A 25,448-nucleotide genomic window follows, 5' to 3' on the forward strand; every position below is an offset into this window, starting at 1 on the left:
GCTCACGCTGGCTCTGATTGTTGTTAGCATTGCCACACCCCTACCTTCGTGCGCACGTTCTGGGGCCAGCCTCCTCTGAGCAGCACACACATGCTGTAGAAGCCTGCGGGTGTGCAGTCTGCAGGCCTCAGAGGCAACCAGGAGACCGTGACGGGACCCCAGGTGGGGAGAACACATCTGTGTTTGGGCAGCCTGACCCCGAGCCCCTCACCTTCCTCTCCTGTCTTTCATTCCACCCACTCTTTCCCTCTCATGGGAGGCCTCCCTGGGTAAGCAGGCAACACTTCCTTTTTAAAGAGGCCACGTCCCTCCAATTCTCAGGCAAAGCCTGAAACGGGTGGCAGTACAACTAGAGGGTGACATCTGCTGGGGAAGGAGGCAGAATGGGGGCACTAAAGGGCCAAGCCAGGACCATGGTTTTGAGGTCCAAAGAAGTCTTCTTTGGGCTCCCCAGAATTATCCAATGTTCAGCAGCTGGTCGGACATGGGATGGGGCTGTCTGGGAAGGGAGTGAGCTCTCAGTCTCTGAAGGGAATCAAGCAAAGGGCCAATGGAGCCTTTCCTGGGAGGATCTCTGCAGTCCACAGGGCACGACGAACAGCCCCGTAGGCATACACGGCAAAGGCAACCTCGCTTCAGGGACTAGGGGCTAAACATGCTGAGGATGATGGATGGTGATCCACTCGCTCCCGCAGGAGCACACGCCAATTAGCCCTCCCAGTGCTAACCGATTCCAGGTGATTTCCCTGCGGCGGGGGCTGGGAGTGGCAGCGGGGACCACCCGCACACAAGGCACGTAGCTTGGTGTGGGGCAAGGATCAGGGAACAGGCAGAGCCCGGAAGAAGAACGACAATGTTCTCATCTAGCTCGTCTTATATAGGGGCCAAGTAGGAGAAGTTATTATCACACAGTGCTCATCCTTGGGGGTCCCCTGACCATCACCCTGTCACATCTCTGAGATGCATTCAAATCCCCCCACTGCTGCGCGCGCACACACACACACACACACGTGTGCATGCACACGCACCAGGCGGCACCAGGCATGCACATGCACACACTCCTGCTTTCCCGTGCACTTTTTGGCCTTTGTGGCAGAATCTTGAGGCCCACTTTCCTCCCCCACCCCAAACTGCCAGCATCCCTGGGTCTCTGGTTATTTCTGAAATTTTAATGAAAAGAATGAAACCCTCTAGAAACAAGAAAATACACAAATGCTTAAATGTAGTTGCAAATACTGCAATTCCTGACTTAAAAAAAAACAACAACAACAAACCACAAACCCCCAAACCTATCTCTTTGCCCTCACTCCCTCGATGGTAAATCTCTTACTGTCTTCATTCATCCTCAGCTCTGCCTTCATTTAGCACAGAAACGACAGCACGAACTATTAGCTGTAATCGCTTTTTTCATTTGTCCACATTCCCTACAGTCCTTCATACGTATAAATGTTTACAAGTTACATTGCAACGTATGTACAAATGAGGGCTGTTTTTCCACGTAGCGCTCCACGGTAAGCACTCCCCTTCACTGCCCTCTGGTTCATATCTTCTCACCATGATTGCACCTCACCGACCGGCTTGCCTTCGACACTTCCCCACGGAGGCCCTTGTAGGCCGTATTTAAAATTTAGGTGGAAAATAACAGTGTGGCCACAATCATCACGCACAGAGCCTTTCCCTCATTGTGGACTATTCTCGAGCATAAATTCCTAGGTGTGCAGTTACTGGGAGAAAGGATGCAAATATCGTAAAAGAAATGTAGCCTATAAGCATTTTGATTTTTCCTGGACTGGCCCTCATGCAGAAAATGGTTGCTCCCCAGAGGCAGATGCTCGGAATGAGGGCCTGAGACCCCTTTCAGCTATGCTAGCCCATGATGCTGCCCTGGCTGGTGCAGCTCAGTGGATTGAGTGCCGGCCCGCGAACCAAAGGCTCACAGGTTCAATTCCCAGTCAGGGCACATGCCTGGGTTGTGGGCCAGGTCCCCAGTAGGGGGCGTGTGAGAGGCATCCACACATCGATGTTTCTCTCTCTCTCTCTCTCCCTCCCTTCCCCTCTCTCTAAAAATAAATAGAATATTAAAAAAATAAAAATAAAATCATGATGCTCAAGCCCAGCCTGTGGCCTGTTCTCGTACACTGGACAAACGGGTGATTGTGGAGGATCTGGAGTGGGACGCGCTGCGCGCCGAGGAAGGAGAATGCAGGGTGATATTCGTCCCCCCCTCCCCTGCCCTGGTGGACAGACACACAGACGGACAGGCGAGCGTTCTCCTGCCTTGTACCTCTTGCACCGCCCCACCCACAACCACCCTAATTATGAACACCTGCGTGAAGGTCCCATTACAGTTGGTCGGCCACACCCCTGGCGACACACCCGTGCTCGGAACTGGAAGACTGCGATGGGAAGCAACAGGTTGGGATTGGGGTGAGGGGGTGGGGAGGGGCAGGGATGGTGGGAGGTGGGTGGGGGAGCGGGTCCAGCCTCAGCCCCGGCTCACAGGGTGAGCCCACGTCCCGTTGTGTTCAACGGGAAGCAGGGAAATGGTTCTGCTGATGTTTCCATTCCCGAGTCCCCAGAGAAGGCGGATAATAAATAAGTGACAATAACAGATGGCACACTGTCGGCGCGGGCGCTCCTCTGCCCCCAGAGGATTGATTTTTAATAACAGCGCAGATGACATGCGGCGGGGCTGTCGCTGACACCGGTGTTTTGTGGGTTTCCATAAATCACACCGGCCTGGAGGCTCTGGAGCGGACCAGCGCGCTGGGTGCTGGGAAGGCTCCCAGGGCTCCAGGTCCGAGGCTGGGTCCTGCTACCCCCTGGCTGCTGGACGGTGGGCCACTTACTCCACCAATCCGGGCCTCGGTTTCCCCATCTCAAACATGGGCGTGTGGCTCTCCACTACTATTGCACAAGTTTAAAGGAGGCGATGGCCATGAGTAGCCCCCCCCAAATACGGGTATCACTGCTGCAGTAATAATGGGCCAGGCAAACAAGGAGGTGCTGGGTGTGGGGCTGAGTGTGTGGCATGGGAGGGGCCCTCTGCACCACCCGCGGTTCCCAGCGCAGGGGACCGGTACTCACAGCACTCGCAGGGACCGCAGCCCGTTGAAGGCGTGGATGGGGATGCAGCGCAGCCGGTTGTAGCTCAGGATCCTGCGGAAAGGAGCACAGTGGTTGGCTCTTCCTGCCTCAGCTGCCCGGGGAGGCGGGCGCTGTCCACATGGGCCGGGTCAAAGCCAAGGCTTGTCTTTCCCCATGTGAACGGCTGGACCAAAGCATCCTAACCACAGAGGGAAGGGAATCCCCTCCCAGCGCCCCAGGAAGCTCGCTGGGCCTAGTTTCCTCCCAGCAGGCGGGCTCCTTGACCAGCGCAGCCACCTCCTCCCTCCATTGTCCATCTGCGCAGAGCTAACGGAAACGGACGGGTCTGAGGGAAGGGTAATCGTGTGGGGGAGCCTTCCGCGGCAGGAGGAATTCACAAGGCCCAGAGGGCGTTGCACTCACAGGGTGGAGAGGTGAGACATGTTGCTGAAAGTGTGATTGGTCAGCACACCGATGCTGTTGTTGCTCAGGTCACTAGGAGAAGTGAGACAGAAGGGTGGCGTGTACCGTCGGCTGCATGTGCAGGGGGTCGTGCCCAACCTTCACACGCGCCATCCATCCCTCCACCCACCCATCCACCCATGCATCCATGCATCCAAATGCCCATTTTATTCAATATCTCTTCAATCACTCAAGCAACTGTTCATCACCTGTCCATCTGCCCATTCATCTAGCTCTTCAGTCATTCAGTCCCGTCTATCCGCCCATTCATTCGACCAGCAACACATAACACAGAAGATAATAATCTTTTCTGAGTCTAGCACATTTCTTCCCCTGATCAATGCTTCCTTCGCTGTCCCTCTGCCCTCCCTCCCGTCTGGCATTCACTTAATTCCCCTTATCAGACTGTATCTCAGGGGGCTGAGGTGGGTGGGAGTGGGGTCCTCCATCAACGAGGACCTCCAGCTTCTCCGCAGGGACAAGCCCCAGGGGCAGCGGTGTCCCCAGCTGCACATTAGAATCCCCTGGAGCTTCTGCAGCCTCTGAGGCTGGGTTCCACACCCACAGTCGGATGTAACTGGTCTAGCGTGGGCTTGGGCCTCAGGATTTAGGAAAGCATTCGGGTCATTCCTAAAATCGGCTGAAGCTGAGGACCATGGCTCCGGAGCGGAAGGTTCTCAGAGCAGTAGGTCTCCACTTGTGTCCCCCTAGTGTTGTCTGACAACGTTTGGGGACATCTTTGGCTGTCACTACCAGGAGAAGGCAGCTAGTGGCACCTGGTGGGTAGAGGAAGGGATGCTGCTGAAATCCCCAGGATGAGCACAGCAGCTCCCAACAGGCAAGAATTCTCTGGCTGCTCATGTCCCCGGGGCTGAGGCTGGGAAATTCTCATCAGGAGACTGGTTTGGGGCTTCTCTGGGAAGCCAGGATGAATCAGGCCACAGGTGGCTTTCTTCAGTGCCGACCCCTCCCCACCTTCCCAAAGGTGACGCTGTTTCATTCTGAAACAACTCTCACTTGCCCCTGGTGGACTGGCTCCCTGCACCAGCCCCCCACCCCCATGGGTCCCTTCTTGCTGAGGCAGGGAAGCTTTCCAGGGACGAAGCCCACAGACTGGCCAGCGTCCGGGCCGCACCAATGCCCAGCATCTCCTCTGGGGCTTTCCCAGGTCTTGGCTGACTTGGAGCTGGTAGCAGCCACCACCTGAGGGAATCTCAATATCTGAAGCATCTACTTAGAGCATTTTCCAGGCCACAAAAGAAGGAGGAAGACAAAATGTGCTTTTTTTTTTTTTGGATGAACTGAAGTGCAGCCACGGCTTGCAAGCAACTGGATGGTCAGGGGCTCACCCCCCACCCCCGTGCTGAGGAGGAAGGGGACGCGGTGGACAGCAATGCCAGCCACTGGGTGTCTGCCGGTGGTTCTCACCGCACCAGACTGGGCACCTCGGGCGGCCCGCTCCTGCTAGCTGCCTGTCCCTGCCCCACCAGAGGGACAGTGCAGAGGCAGCCCCAGCCCCCCTCCCTCTCCACACTTCCCACCTCCACAGGAGAGAGAATGACATTTCCCACCCGAAGCCGGGCTCCTTACATAAGTGTCAGGTGTCGGAGTGTGGACAGCTCCCTGGGCACGGCTGTTAAATGGTTTCCTTCCAGGTACCTGAAAGAGAGGTGTGGAGTGACACCCGGCAAAGGGACACCACACACACATCATCGTTTCCTTGAGACACCGTCCCTAACTTTCTAGGCTGGGTCGAGTCCTTGGTTTACTCTCTCTTGGCTTCCCCTCCCTTCGAGGCATATACTACACACTACATTCGTCATCTAACATTTATTTGTGTGATTATTTCTTTGTTGGCTTGCTAAGGTCCACGATAGCAGGGCTCTGGTCTAAAACTGCCCAGTGCTGAATCTCCCCAAGGCTGTGTGCAGACTGGCACACAGCAGGTGCTGAGGAAACAAAGCACCCACTTGGTGCCCAGCCCTCGGAATACCCTTACACGGCAGGGTTTCACAGTGGAGGAAACAGAAGTTCAGAGATGTTAAAACACTTGCCCAAGGTCACACAGCAAGCAAATGGCTTATCGCACTCTTATGTCTCATCAGCACCCTCATAGGAGCCGTGGAGGTTCGGGGCCCTGGGGGAGGGGCCCCCTGACCCACCTCTGGAGCCTCTAGGCCCACCGTGCCAGTTCCCTGGGCTTCCTGCTGGGTGTGATCGGTGCTGACGCTGATCGGATCAGCCCCTCTTCCTGCTCTAACTCCTTCCCTGGATCCCACTGCTGGTTAGAGGGCCATCTCTCCGCCTGTCCATCTGTCTCTCTAGAGAATGTATCTATTCAAGGGGCTGGCTCACGTCACTGTGCGGAAGGGCAGGCCCGCAGCCTGGAAACTCAGGCAGGATTTTTGTTATGGTCAGGAGGAGGAACTCCCTCTTCTCCAGGAAACCTCGCTTTTTTTGTTCTCAGGGCCTCCCGTGGGTTGTGAGGCCGGCCTCCACACTGCCGCAGGTCATCTCCTTTACTTAAAAAGCCAACTGACTGGCCCTNAAGAGCACCCTGAGCTGGTAGCAGCCTGCCCAGCATCTCCTCTGGGGCTTTCCCAGGTCTTGGCTGACTTGGAGCTGGTAGCAGCCACCACCTGAGGGAATCTCAATATCTGAAGCATCTACTTAGAGCATTTTCCAGGCCACAAAAGAAGGAGGAAGACAAAATGTGCTTTTTTTTTTTTTGGATGAACTGAAGTGCAGCCACGGCTTGCAAGCCACTGGATGGTCAGGGGCTCACCCCCCACCCCCGTGCTGAGGAGGAAGGGGACGCGGTGGGCAGCAATGCCAGCCACTGGGTGTCTGCCGGTGGTTCTCACCGCACCAGACTGGGCACCTCGGGCGGCCTGCTCCTGCTAGCTGCCTGTCCCTGCCCCACCACAGGGACAGTGCAGAGGCAGCCCCAGCCCCCCTCCCTCTCCACACTTCCCACCTCCGCAGGAGAGAGAATGACATTTCCCACCCGAAGCCGGGCTCCTTACATAAGTGTCAGGTGTCGGAGTGTGGACAGCTCCCTGGGCACGGCCGTTAAATGGTTTCCTTCCAGGTACCTGAAAGAGAAGTGTGGAGTGACATCCGGCAAAGGGACACCACACACACATCATCGTTTCCTTAAGACACCGTCCCTAACTTTCTAGGCTGGGTCGAGTCCTTGGTTTACTCTCTCATGGCTTCCCCTCCCTTTGAGGCATATACTACACACTACATTCATCATCTAACATTTATTTGTGTGATTATTTCTTCGTTGGCTTGCTAAGGTCCACGATAGCAGGGCTCTGGTCTAAAACTGCCCAGTGCTGAATCTCCCCAAGGCTAAGTGAAGACTGGCACACGGCAGGTGCTGAGGAAACAAAGCACCCACTTGGTGCCCAGCCCTCGGAATACCCTTACACGGCAGGGTTTCACAGTGGAGGAAACAGTTCAGAGATGTTAAAACACTTGCCCAAGGTCACACAGCAAGCAAATGGCTTATCATACTCTTATGTCTTATCAGCACCCTCATAGGAGCCGGGGAGGTTCGGGGCCCTGGGGGAGGGGCCCCCTGACCCACACTTCCGGAGCCTCTGGACCCACTGTGCCAGTTCCCCGGGCTTCCTGCCGGGTGTGATGGGTGCTGACGCTGATCGGATCAGCCCCTCTTCCTGCTCTAACTCCTTCCCTGGATCCCACTGCTGGTTAGAGGGCCATCTCTCCGCCTGTCCATCTGTCTCTCTAGAGAATGTATCTATTCAAGGGGTTGGCTCACGTCACTGTGCGGAAGGGCAGGCCCGCAACCTGGAAACTCAGGCAGGATTTTTGTTACGGTCAGGTGGAGGAACTCCCTCTTCTCCAGGAAACCTCCCTTTTTTGTTCTCAGGGCTTCCCGTGGGTTGTGAGGCCGGCCTCCACACTGCCGCAGGTCATCTCCTTTACTTAAAAAGCCAACTGACTGGCCCTGGCTGGCGTAGCTCAGTGGATTGAGCGCGGGCCTGCGAACCAGACGATCGCGGTTCGATTCCCAGTCAGGGCACATGCCAGGGTTGCAGGTCGGTTCCCTGCAGGCCAACTCCCAGCAGGGGACGCACAAAAAGCAACCATACATTGATGTTTCTCTCCCTCTCTCCTTCCCTCTAAAGATAAATAAACAAATAAAAAAATATTTAAAAAAAAAAGCCAACTGACTGGACGTCCTCACTGGACGTACAAAGCGCCCTCCCTTGAGTCTCAGCCCAAACAACTGGGCGGAACGAACACACGAAGTCACGTCCCAGTCCCTGCCTCCCCCTCCGGGTCCCCTTCCAGCAAACTCCCCTTCGACCTCTGCTTCCATCTCCACGGGCCTCGCCCTCCCAGATGCCCCCGCTCCTCTCCAGGTCAGGTCCAGGCCCTCTTCTCCCTCCTCGCCTTGTTCATGCCCTCAGATGCTGGGATCTCAGCTCAAGCATCCCTTCCCCCACGTCACCTCCCACACCCACGGGGGACAGGGCGGGTTCCTGAAGCTTCAGGTACGTTTTCTTCAAACTGTTCAACCCCGTGGTGACCTCCTCAGAGTGGTGCTGTGGTTAACGGGGCGGGACCGAGCCTGTTTCACTCCCCGCAGCATCCTGTGCGTGAGCGAGCAGTGGGTGTTCAGGAGACGGATGCGAGATGGAAGCCCAGGGCTGTGTGTGGGGGGGTGCGCACCGCCTTCTTTCCATTCTGTTGGCTCCCTCTCCTGGCCTCTCGGCTTCTGGACTTGAAGATCTTACCACCCTGCGGTTTTCATACAACTCGTTCTTACTGCTCCTTTCTCCCCTCCGTTCTCCTGGGAACCACTAGCCTATTTCCTCTCTGAATGCCCAGTTCACTGGTTAGCTTTCTCACTGTCTCTCCCCCCATGTGTCGGAGGTCAGGGGTCTCCTGTGTCCCATTGGCTGCTGTTCTCCCAGCTCCACAATGAACTCAATAAACGGAGATGGAGTGAGTGAAGGGGGCGCTCTCAGCTCCAAGCCCACCCCCCCCACCCCCAGCGCTGATGGTCCTGACTGCCCAAGAGCCTAGAAGTGTCCCCCACTGGAGCCATATGCCAGGGGCCTCTCAAAGCCTGCACTGGGACTCCTAAGTGCTGCTGTGCCCAGAGCCAGCCTGCTCTCCAAAGATGTGAGCAACCCCCTCCGGCTGGTGGCAGGTGGTTTCTATCCCTCCCGCTGGGCCAGAGAAAGGCAGGGGTGTGGTCAGTGCTGGGTGGCTGCTCCGTGAGCGCTCTGGGCACCCACCCAGTGCCGGGGGCACGGAAAAACGGCACTGCTGCAGAAGGGCTGGCTGTCAGGACGGACCCAGTCGGGACCACGGACAAGCACCTACAGCATCACGGCGGGCTGCTGGTTTTGCCTGCTCCCTGCTTAAGTACAGGAGGCAGGTCCCAAAGAGGCCCGTGGTTGCCCCCACAAACCTGGCCTCTGGGCAGAGCACAAAGGAACTGGGGCCTCTGCCAAAGGGAAGGGGTAGTTTAGTGGCTAAAGGACGAGCCTCAGGGTCAGACAGACTTGGGCTCTGGTTCAGGCTCTGCTGCTTCGTGGCAGTGTGATCTGAAGAAACTGCGCTACCTTCCTGCACCCCAGGGACGTCATCTGCAAAATGGGAGTGAAACACCTGCCTGTCGGGGTGTTTGAGGAAAGGGGTCACAGAGGAAGTCAATCCGGCACAGCCCAGGACCCAGTAAACACTCCAGTGGCAGCTGTGGTGAGTGTCCCACAGATAGGACACTGTCGCTGCTCTCCTAACAGCCTGGGAGGGTGCTCGTCCTGGCTCTTCCCTAAGCCAGAGCCCATGCTTGTTACCGACTGCAGGGTCCGCCCCTTCTCTGCCTGCATGTCCATTGTCCTCATTGGGTTTGAGATTAGGAGGCGGCTTTGTCTGAGCGGCTGGTCAGACCCCAGACTCCCACCCTCTGAGCCCTTGGAGAAAACCAGTGCCAGGCCAGGTCCGGCCCTCTCTGCCCATCAGTGACTGTTGCCACCTCCTCTACCACACACACTCTGTCTGAGTGCCGTGTGCGCATGCACACGTGTGTGCCTGCACTGCCAGCCTCTTCCCATGATGTCCTCAGACCGCACTACACTCCCAATAGAAACCCCTCTTCCAAGCGTCGTGCCTGGGGCACAATGGTCATCCCTCCCTTCTCCTGACCTGGGGATATCAGTGGCAGGACAAGTCCAAGATCATGGGCATCAGACCCCAGGCAGTATCGGAACTGCCTGGGCATTCACCGGGAGTGGACGGTGGGGACACTGGAGCCTGGCCCCTCCCTGGCCTCTGGGGAGACTTGGGCTTGCAGAGTTTGTTTCCAGAACCAGAAGGCCTGATGTTAGCACACACTCCCTTCAATGGGAGACAACAGATTTTTCGGGTTAAATTCTTCCAGCAAGGCGATCCCCAGTCTAGAAGGCTCACGGCTCCGCAGTAATAGAACCTTCAGAAGCGGACGAGGCCCTAGCTCCACAGGGAGTGCTGCTGTCAGTGACCTTGGGGGCTGAGATGCACACGTCTGCTTCTGATCAGCGTTCAGAGAGTCACGGTGCACCTGCGTCTGAACCAGGCGCTCACCGCCGAGTGCTGGCGGGCATCTCTGTGCTTTCTCTGCCTGCCCATGTGTCATGGCCTCACAGGTGGTTCTCAGAGTGTGGCCCATGGGCCTCGGGGGTCCCCCAGGTGCTCCCAGGGGTCTGTGAGGCTAAAACTATTTTTGAAGTTAGGTGAAACCATGGCTGTCCTTCTGGACTGTGTGAGTGAAACGGCTGGTGCCTTGGTATGGACCGAGGCAGCGGCACCAAATGGGTAAAAGCCGGTTTCGTTTAAGAATGCCCCGGATGGAGAGCGAAAGTACTGTTAACTGCAATGACTCTCCACCCGTGAGCACACATCTTTTTATCATTCTGCGTGACAAATGGGAAGCGCGCATAAGGCGTTTCTGCGGCACGTGAAGAACCGTGGAGGAAAGGTACTCACGTACCTGAGTTACAAGCTGAACTCAGCTTGTAACTGGGACTTCTCGCCCCCATAGGTTTGTCCTTGAAGAATGACTAGCAGCCAGGTTATTCCAAAATGGGTATTTAGCAGATGGTTTCTCAAGAATGAACAGGGTGAGCCTGTCCCCTCAAGAAAAACAACTGACGGTATTTGTTGGCAGTGCTTACATCTGAGCTTCCAAAGTGAGAATTAAAGTCCTAGAAAACCTGTGACTGCCACGGGGAGCTGGACAGTGGCCCCTTACATAGAGACTTCTCTGATGTGCTCGGCGGCGACAATGACGACTGTGGCATTTTTGATACTATACCATACAGTGTGTTGGCACTGGGAAGGACTGCGTAAGTCGGGGAGCCAGTCTGGCCCCAAGGGGCAGTGCATGTGGTCACCAGACCCCGCACGGGGGTGAGTTCCTTTCCCAGTGCGCACAGAGCAGTGGGTTTTTATCCGACAGTGTGAGAGGTTCACGGACCCGGGTTCGGGCTGCACCCTGCAACTAGCCTTTCCAAGACCAGTGCTGTGCGGTGCTGGTTGCTATTAGAGAAGGATATTTCCAGTTATGTGAAAAGGCTAATGAAATTCTCTTCCCTGCCTCATTCCTGCCACCCTGCTCCTTCTGGCTGTGACAGAGGCCACGGCCTGCTTTGCTCTTTCTCCTTCTCAGGGCGTTAGACTCGATTTTGTTTAGGAAGCTGGTAGCTCTGCCCCAGAGAACTAGTGACCCCTGAATCTGGACTCAGCCCAGGTCCCTGAACCTCCTGGCCACAGTTTCCGGGCCAGCCAGCTCTCGCGTCCTCTGGGATCGATTTTCCTACCCTCTGCCCCCACTTTTCCCCGCCAGAAGAAGGTAGGGGGTACAGAGGCAGGGGCTGCTCTCCTTGGCAAGCTTCAAAAGCCACGTCTGGTCCAGGGAAAGGCCATGGTTTCCAAAGCAGGAATTGGGCCTCCTCTCAAAGCTCTGAAGTTTGCTTTATAATCACAGCCCATTATCTGTGTTATTTCAGTCTCTGCCTTATGAGCTGTGGGGGAAAGTGTCACCAATGTCTGCAGGCCTGTTTCTATGACATTCTCTCCTTGTTGACCTGTGTCACTTGGCACTCAATCAGCCCACGACAGAAGCGTGTAGTGGGGTCACTCTCTGCAGACCTGTGCCCCCACCCCCACCACAGCCAACCCAGGAAGGTCGCAGGGCTCACTGCACAGGTGGTTTTGCTGACAGACACCTCCAAGGTCATGGCCTTGACCCAGACCCAGGGCTTGGTGGGCTTCTTAGTGAAGACCAAGACCCCTGTTCCTTCCCTTGGGCTGGTGGCCCTGGCCACTGTCTGTCTCCCTGAGGGACAAGGGATGCCAGGAGCCTCACCCAGGAACCTCTGCTCTCTGAAGCAATAGCACACTCCAGTCCCACCCGGGGGCAACCGGAGAGCTGGCAGAGAGACAATCCCCAGAGGGAGGCCTCTAAGTCCCTTTCTGTTGCTTGGGTCCGAGGGCACAGGCTAAGCTTCGAGGAGGCGGCGTGCCTGGAGCCGGGAGAGGGGAGTGCGAGCTGGAGGGGTGAGTGGGTGGGGCCGGCTCTGGGTGTCCAGCGGTCCCTCCTCCTCTCCTCGTTCTCTGCTTCTCCATTTCAGACCTCCTCCCAGCCTCGCCTCCCCGAGCAGCCTCCTCGGCCCTTCACACTGAAGTCACAGCAAGTGCCCGCTGAGCCACTGTGCCTGCTGGACAGTGTTTTCCCGATTTTCCTCTGCTGTGTCTGGTGTCAGACTGACAGACTATTGGAGAAGCCAGAGGGCGCCAGGCAGACGAGACAATGACCCTGCCTCATGTCACTTGCCAGGCAGAGGCACGGGGCGGGAGGACGCTTCCTGTCCCGTGTGCAAGCTGCTGCCGGCCCCCCTGGTGGAGGCTCTGCCGCCATCTTGCTGGGAGCCATTCACCAAGGGCTCCCCCAAGCAGCCTTGCATGGGACACAGGGATGTGGGCGGGGCACTGCAGGGGGCCCAGTGGGGGTACTCACAGCTCCGTCACGTCCTTGGGGATGCCCCTGGGGAGGGCGCGGAGGCCCCTGTTGCTGCATCGTACCACCGTCTCCACGCAGGTGCACTGCTCGGGGCAGCGCGGGCCCAGGTGACAGCTGCTCTCGTCGTTGCCTGTGGAGAGCCCGAGAGTGAGCGTGGCAGGTTGCAAACCCCCACTGTGGGATGGGCGAGTGAGGCTGGGTGCTGGGACCCGGCTGCCTCCAGGAAAGGGACACCTCCACTTCGAGTCACGGCAGGGCCAGGGAGCCTGCTGGTCCGGTCGTGGTTGGAGGAGAAGGAATGTGGGCCTGGGTGGGGCGACAGGGTACCTGACTCCTACCACAGTTAACAGAAAACGAAGACCTAAAAACTCGAGTGACCCGAGTACTGGACAGAAAATAAACCAAACAGACTGACCGAAGGCGTGTCTGGGGTCCGAGACAGAGCCCTGTCCACTCTCCCCCTCCTCGTCGTCCCTGTCTTCCCATGACAGTCCTTCCCAGGACTCTGTCCCCAGCCTCCATTAACCTTTAACCCCAGTGCATTGATAAACCAGTTACTCTGTCTCTAGATAACTTCAAGTCAACCGAGTAAAAACCATGCCGGCTTGAAGTTACGCAAACAGATGTGCCCTCTGCAATCCGGACATGCATGTACGCCCCGGTCTCCAGGGGCGCACACGCCTTGCCTGGTGATGGGAAGCTTCCAGGGGCTCATCTCGAAGCCTGTTTCTGGTGGGCGTGGGCTCCGAGCCCTGTCCTGACGCCGGCGGGGACTCTGAGGCCTGGGGCGCCCACGCACAGTGGTGCAGGGTGTACATGACGCCGAGGCGCCACGTCACCTCGTGGGGGCCGGTCTCACTGCGGATGCGGGAGACGAGGGTATTTGGTTCAACAGCATTCTCACAGATGGCTATATGGTACCTCGTCGTCACAAAATCCGCACACTGGGACCAGCTTCTGACTGAGGGAGGTAACCTGTCTCTAGAAAGAGGCGTGGAGGGGCCACGTGCGCCGGCCCGACGGCCCAGTGGAGTCCGGCCGCGGGGGCGCTGACCCTCATTCGGTGCCTGCTGCACCCTCCCCACCTCTCTCGGATCTTCCCAGACTCCCAGGTACCGCCCCGCACACCCACCCCACCCCCTGGCCCAGCTTCCTCACCTTCGCAGGTGAAGTCCTGGACGGCCACGTCCTGGATGGGGATCTCCTTGAGAAAGAATGGCTTCTGGCACCGGGGGTTCCCGCTGACGATGCGCCTCTTCCTCAGCCACTTGCCGAGCCAGGCCAGGTGGCAGTTGCAGTTGAAGGGGTTGGACAGGAGGTTTCTAGGAGGAGAGAAGGGTGTCTCTGGGTGGCCACGCTTCCACTGTGGGCACCGGCCCCGGTCCTGTGCGGCAACCCTCGGGCCCAGGTCTCCAGACAGGTCTGCTCCAGCCCCGGGGAGGAGGGAGGAGGAAGGAGGTCTGGGGAAGGGGACGCAGCCTCTGCACGTGCCATTCCAGACCTCAGCTGATGGACGTGACTGTGGTCCCCTCCCTGGTCTGCTGAGCCCCTGCCAGCCGTGGGAGCTGCCGCCAGCTCCTCAGCGGGTTCCCTCCCACTTAGAACATTTGCATGGGGGGCCCCCCTCCTGGGGGGGATGGACCCCTAGTGCCTGCCCAGCCGGCCCCTCCTCATCCTCCTGTCCTCAGTTCTCAGCCCTCAGCATGCACGCCCCCTCAGCAACGAAGCTTCCCCTGAGCCCCTCCTCTGAAGGGAACCGGAATGCTCCGCCCTGTCTTCCTCCTCACTCGCCTGCATTCCCTCCACAGCTCCCATCAGAGCTGGGAATGATTGCCCAGTGGTGGCCCCCAAGGCTATCTGTCCATTTGGGGTCTCCCGGCACCTGTGACCTCAGCACAGGCACTTTGTCCATGTCCGCTGGATGCAAAAAAGGGCCAAAGGGCCCTTGAGAGGCTGGGGTAACTCAAGGCAGTTAAGAGCTTGGGGGTCAGACAATCCTGGGTTTGAACCCTGGCTCTGACCCTCGGTAGCTGTGCAAAGGTGGGCACGTTCTCACGTCGAAGCCGCTCCCCTGAATGCTCTGTGACCCCACATGGCAAGGGCCTTTCTGTAGGGCCACTGGGGACAGGAAGAGAGGGAGAATCCACCAGCGACTAGCTCAACAGAGCCCCACGGAAACACTGTGAGCACGAGCTCTCCCCAGTGGAAGAAATGCACTGCCCACTTTCTTCAACAAGCTGACTTCAGAACACAGGTCCAGCGCCTGCTGACCAAGCCACCCTGGGTTTTCATATCCCTGCAGGCCCCCTTCTGAGGTGGCTCTCTACACTGTGAGCTCCAGGAGGCACCACGCCTGTGCGTCCTTGGCACCTAGGCGGTGCCTGGCACGGGAAGGGAGCCTGATGAACAATATATTAAGTGGACAGATAGATAACCTTGGCCAAACACAGCAGGGAACTGGGAGGGGGTGGTGTGCAAGGCAGGAGCCTCGTGTGGGTGTGCAGCGGACCTAGGAGGGCTTACATGGTGGACAGGGAGACGAGCGTGGTGAAGGCTCCGGGGGTGACAGTGGCGATGCGGTTGTCATACAGGGACAGCAGTCTCACAGAGCCCAGGCCAGCGAAGGTGTCGTTGCTCACACAGCTGATCAGGTTGCTCCTCAGCATCCTGTTGGGGTGGGGTGGGGCCGAGAGAGCACAGGTGCTGTCCTTTGGCCCAGGGCAGGGCCCCAGCAGTGTGCGCGCTCGTGTGTGTGCGTGTGGAGTGTGTGCCGATTCCAAGCCCCGTCCAGTTGCACTGCTGAGGTCTGTGCTGTGAGAGCAGGCCCTGGGTCCCCACAGGGGCCACCTGTAAGTGTGCATGTGCACACTCATCTGTGCATACTTTATTTAGAGTGGGAGCGGGGGTCACACATGTGTGTGCATACACGTGCATGTTGTGTGGGGTTAGTGTGTGTGTATATTTCTGAGAGGAGAGGGGACATCAGCTTGTGTATGTCTGCCTTCACCTGAATGTCATGCATGTCATTTTACATGCATGTGTCCGTGCCAATGCTCTTGGGTAAATGTGTGTTTATGTGCTTCTATCAGCATGTTTCTGGCATGAGTCTATATGTGTCTCAACAGTAGAGTGTGTGAGTGTGAGTGTGTGTGTTACTCAGCATGCTGCACTCTCTCCCATCCAGGGCTGGGAAACGTCTCCGGCGGCAGGGGGAAGGGATTCAGCAGGCAAGGCCTGTCTGCCGTCCCCCCCACCTTCACAGTCCCTCTGATGCCGGGCCCTCCCTTCTCTTTCCCAGCCTCACCCCAGGCCCTGGGCACTTACAAGGTCTTGAGGCTGCTGAGGCCGCGGAACATGCGCCCATGCACCATCTCCAGCTGGTTCCCCGTCAGCATCAGCTCCTGTACGCCCGCTGCTCCGTCAAAGGCGCCCTCCCTCACCTCCTTGATCTTATTGTTGCTCAGGTTTCTGGAAAGAGGGGGCGGGGTGGGTTAGGACAGACGCAGGGAGGGAATCACTGGCCCAGGGGTGAGGAATGGGCGGTGGGGAGCTCAGTCTCGGGTTCCTGGACGTTTGTCTTCAGCACCTGTGCCTGGGGTGGGGTGGCAGGGCCCCCAGTCCGCACAGGTGGGGGGCTACCTTTGTGGAAATAGACAGGTAGGGGTTGAAGTCTTTTCGGCCTCAACCTCTTTTCTATGACCTGGGGACTGACAGGTTGAAAACAGTGATCCTCAAACCTCCTTCCTCCAGCAGATCCTCTCGCTCACAGTGATTCTTAAGAGGAGGGTGGGAGAAAAATACACACCATACCCCCCCCCAACCCCCCAGGAGGGCTGGGCACGAGCAGGACTCGCAGCTCTCTCCCTCGCCGAGACCCGAGATGTGAGTGGACACTGTCTATGGCGTTACTGCGCACCATGGGAGGAGTTTGCCAACTGAATCCCAGCAGATCCCCAAACAAGGCCTACCAGACGGGTCTTGTTTTTATCACAGTCTCATTTTACGGGCAAGGGGACTGAGGTTCAGAGAGTTTGAGTAACTTGCCCACAGTGACACAGCTGATGGGCCTTAGCTGCGAAGCCAGGCTTTCGGGCCCATGGGAAGGCCTCCAGGGAGCTGCCTCCTCGCTGAGTGATATTCCTTTGGTCATGTGGACATTAACTTCCATGCATCACCGCTTTGCAGAGTTTGGGGTACTCTGTTTTCCTAAAGTGGGCTCGGTCCGGGGACTGGGAGCAGGCCCTTCTCCCACGCCCTCCTGCAAGGGGACCAGGGGCTGAGAGGGGCCGGGCGGGGCCTCTGCGGGCTACTGAGTTCAGTCCTGAGAGGCATGGCAGGCAGGACGGGTGGGGAGGAAGGGGAAGGTATCGCCTCGAACTGAGGGAGGAACAGCTGGTCAGAGCCGTGTCCTGGACCGGCCTTGGTGACCCCTGCTGCTGGCTGAGCACCCTGAGGCTGTCAGAGCTGAGGGTGCACTGGAGTTGGGGCAGCTGGCCCGTGGCTGCGGGGCACATGAGACCCAGAGAGGACAGGGCACTGCTCCAGGTCCCAGGGCACCGGAAGGGGAGACAGCACCACAGCATCCTGGAACTTTCCCTTCTCCAGGCGCCCTCCTCGAGGGAGCTCCTGGCTGAGCCCACAGCCTCAGGGGTGGTGAAACTGGGTACCTTGGGGCTGCGGGCAGGCTGCCTGCTATCTTTCTAAGGATTGGGCCTGCAGAGTGCTGCAATGCCCGCACCTGTGGGCAGGTGTGGAGGAAAGAGACTAAGTCTCAGTCCCACTCTCTGCTCCCTCTGTCCTCCTCCTTGTCACCAACCTGCTCCCCTCCCCCCACTTCCATCCTCCCAGGAAACAGGAGCAAACTTCTCAGAACCCCTCCCCCAAGGTCAGAGAGAGGTGGGGATCTCCTTAAACCCAGCCAGTTTTCTTATCAGTCCTGCTCCTCCTGGCCCAGGATGGCCCAAATGAAGGCAATGCTCTGGGGAGACTGCCAGTGAGCCCCAAATTAGACATCAGAGGCTCTCCCAGCGGCTATCACTCATTCAAATGCTGGGGAACACAGATTTGGTTTCAGGGAGTTAGGCTTCTTGGGGAATTCGAGTCCTGGGGGCTGGGCAACAAAGAGGAGTGACTCCCACTTCCTGACACGGGCTTCTTTAAATGAGCACATTGAACATCACATTTCCTGGGTCTGGGAGAGTGGAAAACAGAAGGAGCATACAAAAGCGGGGCAGACTTTTCCAGAAGCCCAGGCAGCTGCTGTCTCTGCAGCCACCAAAGGACTGTTCAAAATGCAGGCAGCATGGGCTGGGCCTCAGGGGGACAGGGCTTGGGGCAAGCACTCGGGACATGAAATGAGTGTGTCGGGCCCTCTGTAGACGCCCCTGAAGGATCCTGCTCAACACTCTGTGTCTCAGGAGAATTGAGACTCGAGGGTCTTACTGAGGTGGAAATTCCCACCTCAGGTCCATGGTGGTTCAGAGAAATGGCCGGGGAGGGGGAGCAGGACACACCTAACGCTGGGCCCTGTGGCTGCTGTCAGCTGCCAGGTAAGACTTTCAGACCCTGATAAACACAGAGGGCCTGATGCTGAGGATTCACCTGGGACCTCTGGGAAGTCTCTCTTTGGGGCCCTGTAGTTCTGTTTAAAGCCCCGTCCCACATGGCCACGCAGCGGGGAGAGGGCTAAGGGAGTTTTTCTGGAAACTGAGGGGATGGCTGGGATGGAACAGAGGCACCCTGGCATGCTGCCAGGCCGGGGCCGGACTGTCCAGCTCCTGTGGGCCTCTCGTCCCTCCCCATCGAGGTACAAATTCAATTTGAAGATGGGGCTACAAGCCTCAATGTCCACAGGGTCCAAGCAGGTGACTTAATGCCAGAGGCAAGCCCAGTGGGGACACGATCAGGAAGGCACCAGCCCCATCTAAAGGGGGGGGGCGGCTGCTCAGTGTGACTCGGTTGGAGCTGTTGGGGAATGTGGGTTCAGTTCTCCCAGATCTTCTGGTTTCCCTAAAGATGCCAGAGGTCCAGACTTTTTGGCGGTGGGAGCTCTGGATTTTTAAAGGGGGCAACGAGTTCTTATTAAAAACATGACCACGGCTAACGCATCCACCCACGAGCACCTGGCGACGGGGCTGCCCCTTTCCCGCCCCTGGTGGAGATTCCCCTTCAGAGAGAAAGACCCGGGAGTCACCAGAACCTCCCTTGCAACGTGCTGTCGTTGGAAAGGTGGCCCTGAGCTCCCACGGTGCTGACAACCCCCCGTGGGTACCCGCTCGTGCTTCTCTCACATCCCTCAGTCCAGGTGATCTCAGGAGGACCTCATTATTGCAACAGGACAGGTAAGGGCGCACAGAGGGATTCTGAGGGCGTGGCAGAGGCTTGCCCCCAGCTCTGGGTTCACTCCACTCTGCCCATGTGGCTGGCAGGGTGGAGTCAGGATGCGACCCTAGGGCCCTGGCCCCACTGTCCTGGAGGACACTCAGCAGAATGGGGCCCAGGGACAGCTGGCTTCATCCATGGAGCGGATGACAATATGGCTTCATCCATACTGTCAGCTGACCTGGCGCCTCTGCAGGGCACAAGGGTGCTGACGGGTCCCAGCTCAGGGGGATCTTCCCTTTCCCAAAAGAGTTGCCACCAAGTGATTTGGCCTAAGTGGTTGCAGCTGGTGGCTGCTGGGACCAGATTTGTCCCTTTGGGTCATTCAGTGGGTTGGCTGGCATCACTTCTATGGGTTTAAGCACACACATGCACACACACTTCACCCCTCTGCATGGTGCGTGTGCTCCCCAGCTAACCTGCCCTGTCCCCACGCCTGGTTCCTAAGCGGCCCACTGATTTCTGACCTGGGACAAGTTACTTTCTGTCTCAGCTTCCTCATGCATAAATGAAGTATTTTCAATTTTTCTTTTTTTGTTTTTACTCCTCCCCTGAGGACTTTTAAAAAGTTGCTTTTAGAAAGAAAAGAAGGGAAAGAGAGAGAGGAATATCAACATGAGAGAAAAACATGGGTCTGTTGCCTTCTTGTATGTGTCCCGACCTGGGATGGAACCTATGACCTTTTGCTCTAGGGGACGGTGCTCCTACCGCCTGAGCCACACCTGCCAGGGCTAAATTTCTCTTGATGAGGGTTACATTAATATCAGCGCTGTGGGTGACTCAGATTTCTGCCTCTCTCTTCATGTCTGTGAAAGCATTGTGGTATTGATTTTGAGAGTACAAGTGAATTTGAGTGAGTAGGCAAATTAGCAAATACAGGACCCACGAATAATGAGGCTCAACTGTGTTTCCTTGGTTCCAGGGGCTGATCCGACCTACATGTGGGTGCAGGGTAGGGGGAGGGAGAGGGGTCCAGGAGAAGGAATTAGAAGGCAAGGAGCTGAGTGACTGGTGCTTCTTCTCGGCACCTGGCAAGGAGAGGAGGGGCAATGACCCCCCTGCCGCACACTGCGACTACAGGTGAGCAGAGGCCGAATGGCAGCTCCAGCGTTTACTGGCTGTGAGCTCTCAGGGGAGTCGTGGAACCTCCCGGAGCCCCACGGCTTCCTCATTTGCACAAAGGGGACCGTGAAGCCACCCGAAGGCGGGTGAGTGAGAACTGAGACCAGGCACAGGAGACAAAGAGCACAGCGCCTGGCCCAGCACTATGCTCCACCAGCTCAGCAGCGGCATTGCCCCTGTCTCAATGACTTGGCCCCGACTCCCAGGCAGGGACAAGGGTCCAACAATAGGCAGACCTGGTGGGTGGGCCCTGGGCCCAAACTCGGGCCCTGGCCGGATCCCAGGCCTCCTAGGCCGAAGCCCAGGCTGTGAGGCAGCTGGTGCTTCCGCTCCAATGTGCCTAACTGAGGCCGAGGCCTAGAATCCACGTATCACGTACAGTGGCCTGAAACAACCTGAGCGTCCACTGACGGAGACTGGACACAGACGGGGCAGGCACGCAATGGCATATGATTCGGCCGTTAAAAAGGAACGAACTCTTACTGCTGGCAACAGCATGGATGGACCTGGTGAGTACTGTGTTAAGTGAGGTCAGTGAGTGAGAGAGAGACAAACGCTACATGATTTCACTTACGTGTGGACTCTGAATAATGAAATAAATGAACAAACAAAACAGAAATAGACTCACAGATCCAGAGGACAGACGGATGGGCTTCGGGAAGGATTAAGAAGTATGAGGTGGCAGTTACAGAGTCCTTCCTGAGAGACCCAGGCAGGCCCAGGAGGAACGGAAAATCGCCAGGCAGGAAAACTGTACTGTGGGAAACTGCAGGCTGGGAAAACACCTGCCTGGGAAACTGCCTGCCACCCCCGCCCAGGACAAACAGACGCCCGGCTGAGACTGGGGTCTGGGGTCTGCCGATCCGGCATAACAGGATGCAGCTTCAACTTGAGCCAGACGGGGTGTGTCAAGAACAACGGTCAGCAGAAATGGCACCCAGCAGCCAGCTCTAGCCAGTCAGACTCTGACACCCCAACCAGTTACCCTTCGCGGGGTTTTGCACTTAACAACCCTGCTGTAAGAACACTGAGTGAGTCTTCACCTCCCTTGGTTGGCCCCACTTTTCCTTACCCCCTGCTAATCAACCTGCTCCCTGGCTCGCTGCGTCCGTCTGGTTTCTTATGCAACTCCCACCTCACAGTTACGGGGTGTAAAGTTCAGCACAGGGAACACAGTGAATGATGCTGCAATAACTAGGTACGGTGTCATGGGGATACTAGACTTATCCGGGAGCACTTCGTGAGTTACGGAAATGTCTGACTGCTATGTTATACCCCTGAAACTAATATGATATAGACTGTCCGCTGTCATTGGAAAATAAAGTGGCAGAACCTCCCGAACCTTTAAAATGTCGACTTGAAAACCTAAGTCACATGCACTGTAGACGTCCATGTTTCATTGCCAGTTTTTCCCTGAGTCCCTCCCACCTGCCCTTGGGGAAGACTCCGGTTGTGGGTTGGGGGACTGATCGGGGTGAGCAGAGGGGACATGGGATGAGGGCCAGGGATGGCGTGGGACACACATCTGCCACACAATACTTGGCCGTTTAAAAGCAGAGGAGTTCTGTTTTGATCTATGTCTACGCAGACATGCCTTGGTGTCCTGCCTCCCGGTCCAAGCCCACGGCAGGGGCAGGGGGCGGCTGGGGGATCCGCCCTGCCCTGGCCTCCTGCCTCGCCCGCCAACTGCCACAGCTGACTTACATTTTCCGCAGGTTGGGCAGCTTCTTGAAGATGCCGGTGGCCTCTAGAACAGATATCTCATTGTCGTTCAGTCGCCTGTGCGGGAAGCAAGCAGATGAAATGGCAGCTTAGATGAGGGTGGGGCACCTCCGCCCCCACCTTCTGTTGCCCCCCAGCACCTCCCCAGCACCCCCTGGCTACAGCTGAGTTGCCGCCAGGACCTCGCACTCAGCCAAGATCAACGAGGTCACAGAAAATCCAGTGTTGGCCCCTTCAGCCCATGGTTGAGGGTGGGAGGGAGGGAAGCAGGGAGGGGTGGGCACGTGAGGAGCAGGAGAGAGAGGAGGCCGGGCTCCCCCTCCCTGAGGAAGCCCCCTTTGACTAGGCATGTTGGGCTTTTTGAAACCTTGGCATCCGAACAATCGCCATGATCTGCCTTCAGTGTGCAGGGCACCAAAGACGACTTGAGCTGCCCGGGGAGGCTTCCCCATGTTCTCCTAATGCTCCAAGCCCCTCGGCTCCTTCCTGGCCTCCTCCCTCTGCTTTGGGCCGCTCAGGGACCCCAGGCCCAGCCCTCGGGGAGAGCAGGAGGGCCGGCAAGCCTGGGCCTGTCCCACCCGCCTGAGATTTGTGACGGCAAAGAGAACGATGGTGACATAACGAAGACCACCTTCATTTATCCAGGCCGAACCCTGTGCCAGGACCCAAGGGGAATTCTGTGCCTGCCTCCTCTTACTTAGTCTTCCCTGCCACCCTTGGAGGTCGGCCCACTGCCTGCATATTTCAGCAAAGATTCGGGCGCTCCAATCTGAGTAGCAACTGGCCCAGGGGCAGGAAGACTGGACAACCCCTGTGCTGTGTCCTCACACCCACCGCGCTGTACCTTCTTAGCCCTTCATTTTTGGATAAAGCAACACAGCCCTTTATCAGCATCAGTGGAGGCTCAGATGTAGCTAATCCTCCCAGCTGCTTTCTTGCTTTATGACAATGACTACTGTCCATCTTTTTGGTTACATCATGAGCTTCCTAAGGGCAGACGGTCTGCTTTGTTCACTGTGAAAGCTGGCGGGCCGAGCACACTGCCTGGCTCACAGCAGGTATTCGGACAACATTTGCAGAAGGGACAAACGGTCTTCCTGTGTGAGCAAGCTGTCCCCAGCGCATGCCTGGGAGTCTGCTCGAGGGGACAGGCAAGGGGTGCCCCGGTGGCTGAGTCAGGCGAGGCCACCCTTAGGAGACTCTGCCAGGGCTGACTCCAGGTGACTGGGCGTGTGGGGACACGTATGGAGGTCCCACCCACGCAGCACTTACAGGTCGGTGGCATATTCAGGCAGGTGGCTTGGGATGCGGGCCAGCTTCTGGTTGGAGCAGTCCACAATGGTGCCCTCGCAGCGACACCTCTCCGGGCACACGAGGTCCATGAAGCACTCGCTGCTGAACCTGCTGCGGTAGTCCTCTGAGCCTGGGCGGGGCCAAAGAGGGACGGCAGCGTCACTGCGGCTCCCAGCACCAGTCCAGGTGGTGGGTAGTGGGGGTGGGGGCCCAGGGACAGACACAAGGTGACCTGCATCGTTTGGCCACCTTGCCGGTGCTCTCCCCGCCTCCCAGCTGTCCATCTGGTCTTTGTCATTTGCCACTCTCAGTCTGCTCTGGACAGTCTCCTCGCACAAATGCTCCGAGGCACGTGTGCACGGAACGTGGCCTGCAGTGTAGGGGTGCTGCTCAGTCCGTGATGCCCACCCCCCTCTCACTGGACCCTCTCACTGCTCATGACAACCCGGACGGAGAGGTCTGCATGGGGGCTGCACCAGGGGTCACACACTCAGGTGTCCTCAGGGCCCAAGCAGGTAATGGAACAATAAAGGAGGCCAGCGAGGCCACCAGGGCCGCCGATGCCTGCCTTCCATGATGGAAGACAATGTGTAGGGTTGGGGCCCTGGGGGAAGGAAGCCCACCACCCTGATGCTCGGGAATTTGGCTCCAGGTTGCCCGATAATCCCTTAAAAAGGCGTTGGTAAAGAATTCAAATTTAAAACACAGTGAGCACACACACAGCTCTTGTGAGGGTCAGATCGGCCCCCGTTTGCCGAACTGAAGGCCAGTTCCAACGAGCCCGTGTTTGAAACTAAGGTTTATTTTTTTGAAATTTGATTTTCCTCCAGGTCGCACAGTAGTGGTAATGGGACCAACAGCGGGCTGTCCCAGGTGCCCTGGGAACAGCAGTAGTGACCAGCAATGGTGCCCTGGCCCCAGGCCAAGCTCCAGGAGATCACGGCTCACACCCGAGCGCTGCTGTCCCTGTCGGACACCAGCGAGTGCGTGGGGACACGATCTCCTTCATTACTTCACCACCCACGTTTCATGAACACCGTGCTGGTCGCGGAGTGGGAGCGAGATCCACGCTGCTCATGGCCCGGCGGATGCCACCAGCACACCAGGTGCCCTGTGCATGCCTATCTCTGAACCGTCTCTGAGAAGTGAGCACTGCTGGTTTGTGCAACGGGCCGAGGTGAGCCATGGTGCTCCTGGCGCACGAGGAGCAACCGGGGGCGCAGGTTTGCCCCTGATTCGCTTCAGCCCCTGCACAGCTAAGGTGGGAATGAAAATAACGGCCCCTACCTCACTGGGGTTGCTGTGGAGACCTTAGGAAGGTCAAGGCAGTGGGGCTAAGGAAGGTCAGGAGTTGTGCATGTGTCTGTGATTCTACTTGTTTTTTCTAGAACGTAGAGGAGCACTGGTGTGTTGGAAGCCACTAAAACACCAGTGTAACTTGTGGTAACAGCTGACATTTGCTGAGCGTGGACCCAGAGCCGGGCTCTGTGCCTTGAACTTCAAACAGGTGAGCACATTAAGTCTCTGAGGTTACTCTAACTCCACTTTACAGAGGAGGAAATCGAGGCCCGTGGGTCTCTCAATTCTCGGCAGAGGGTTGGACCCAGATAGGCTGCTGCCAGGGCCCACGTGACAAGAACTACATTGTACCGCAAGTGTGCTTTTTGACAAAAGCTTTTTCTCTTTCGGACTGATCCCCAAGTCCCACTTGGCGGAGGGGGGCTGAATGGCATGCTCCTGCCATGGACCATGCACCACCTGGAGGCAGGAAGCAGGCCCCTCCCACTATCGATCTGTGCTAATGCTCGACCTGGAATGAATTGGTGGGTCTTTGGTTGTAAAGTGAACCTTCTACCCAGAACCAGGGGTCAAGGATCTGGCCTTGCCTCCTTTCCCTCTCTGCTTCCTCCCCACCCCACCCCTCCCCTTCACTCCTCCTTCCATCCCCAGCCTTGCGTGAGCAAAGTCTCTCCTGGGTCCCCATGGTTACGTGGGTAGCTTCCTTGTCTGAGGCCTTATGCAAATCCCTTGCCCTGGGCTGGCCAGCGTCCATCCCCCTGAATAACTGGCCTGGGCCATTTCCCCCCAGATGCACCAGCCTGACAAGTCCTGGGTGAATTTCATCTTGCAAAGCCTGCTGAACAGCCACCCTCGCTCATCCCCTGCCAGTGGTCCTACGTGGCAACGGGGTGAAGGGGCGTCTCAAACACACGCATCTGTTTCCCCTTCAGAAGGCGTCCACACGGATCCTTGCAAAGCAGAGCAGCCCCCTTCACTCTGACTGCTAGTCAAGGGCAGAAAGACGGGAAGGAAGGCAGTTTGCTCTTTGACAGGA

At 57.4% G+C, this 25,448-nt stretch overlaps 1 protein-coding gene across 2 annotated transcripts in view; it reads right to left on the minus strand.

The window, feature by feature from the left end:
- The window catches only part of SLIT3 (slit guidance ligand 3), a 529,219-nt gene that overhangs the window by 35,709 nt on the left and 468,062 nt on the right, over positions 1-25,448 (minus strand). Inside the window, exons 15-23 of one of the 2 annotated variants that reach the window (XM_037057739.1) lie at positions 23,093-23,243; positions 21,803-21,877; positions 15,920-16,063; positions 15,119-15,262; positions 13,754-13,917; positions 12,593-12,725; positions 5,140-5,208; positions 3,511-3,582; positions 3,088-3,159 (exon numbers count right to left, since the gene is read on the minus strand). In XM_037057739.1, coding sequence (XP_036913634.1) covers positions 3,088-3,159; positions 3,511-3,582; positions 5,140-5,208; positions 12,593-12,725; positions 13,754-13,917; positions 15,119-15,262; positions 15,920-16,063; positions 21,803-21,877; positions 23,093-23,243 — 1,024 coding nt within the window. Of the gene's footprint in view, positions 1-3,087; positions 3,160-3,510; positions 3,583-5,139; positions 5,209-6,575; positions 6,645-12,592; positions 12,726-13,753; positions 13,918-15,118; positions 15,263-15,919; positions 16,064-21,802; positions 21,878-23,092; positions 23,244-25,448 lie in introns of both variants that reach the window. The other variant, XM_037057738.1, reaches the window with a different exon arrangement.

This window comes from Sturnira hondurensis, unplaced genomic scaffold, assembly GCF_014824575.4.
Source record: "Sturnira hondurensis isolate 20B ecotype Veracruz unplaced genomic scaffold, ASM1482457v3 Scaffold0009733, whole genome shotgun sequence".
Classification (NCBI taxonomy): Eukaryota; Metazoa; Chordata; class Mammalia; order Chiroptera; family Phyllostomidae; genus Sturnira; species Sturnira hondurensis.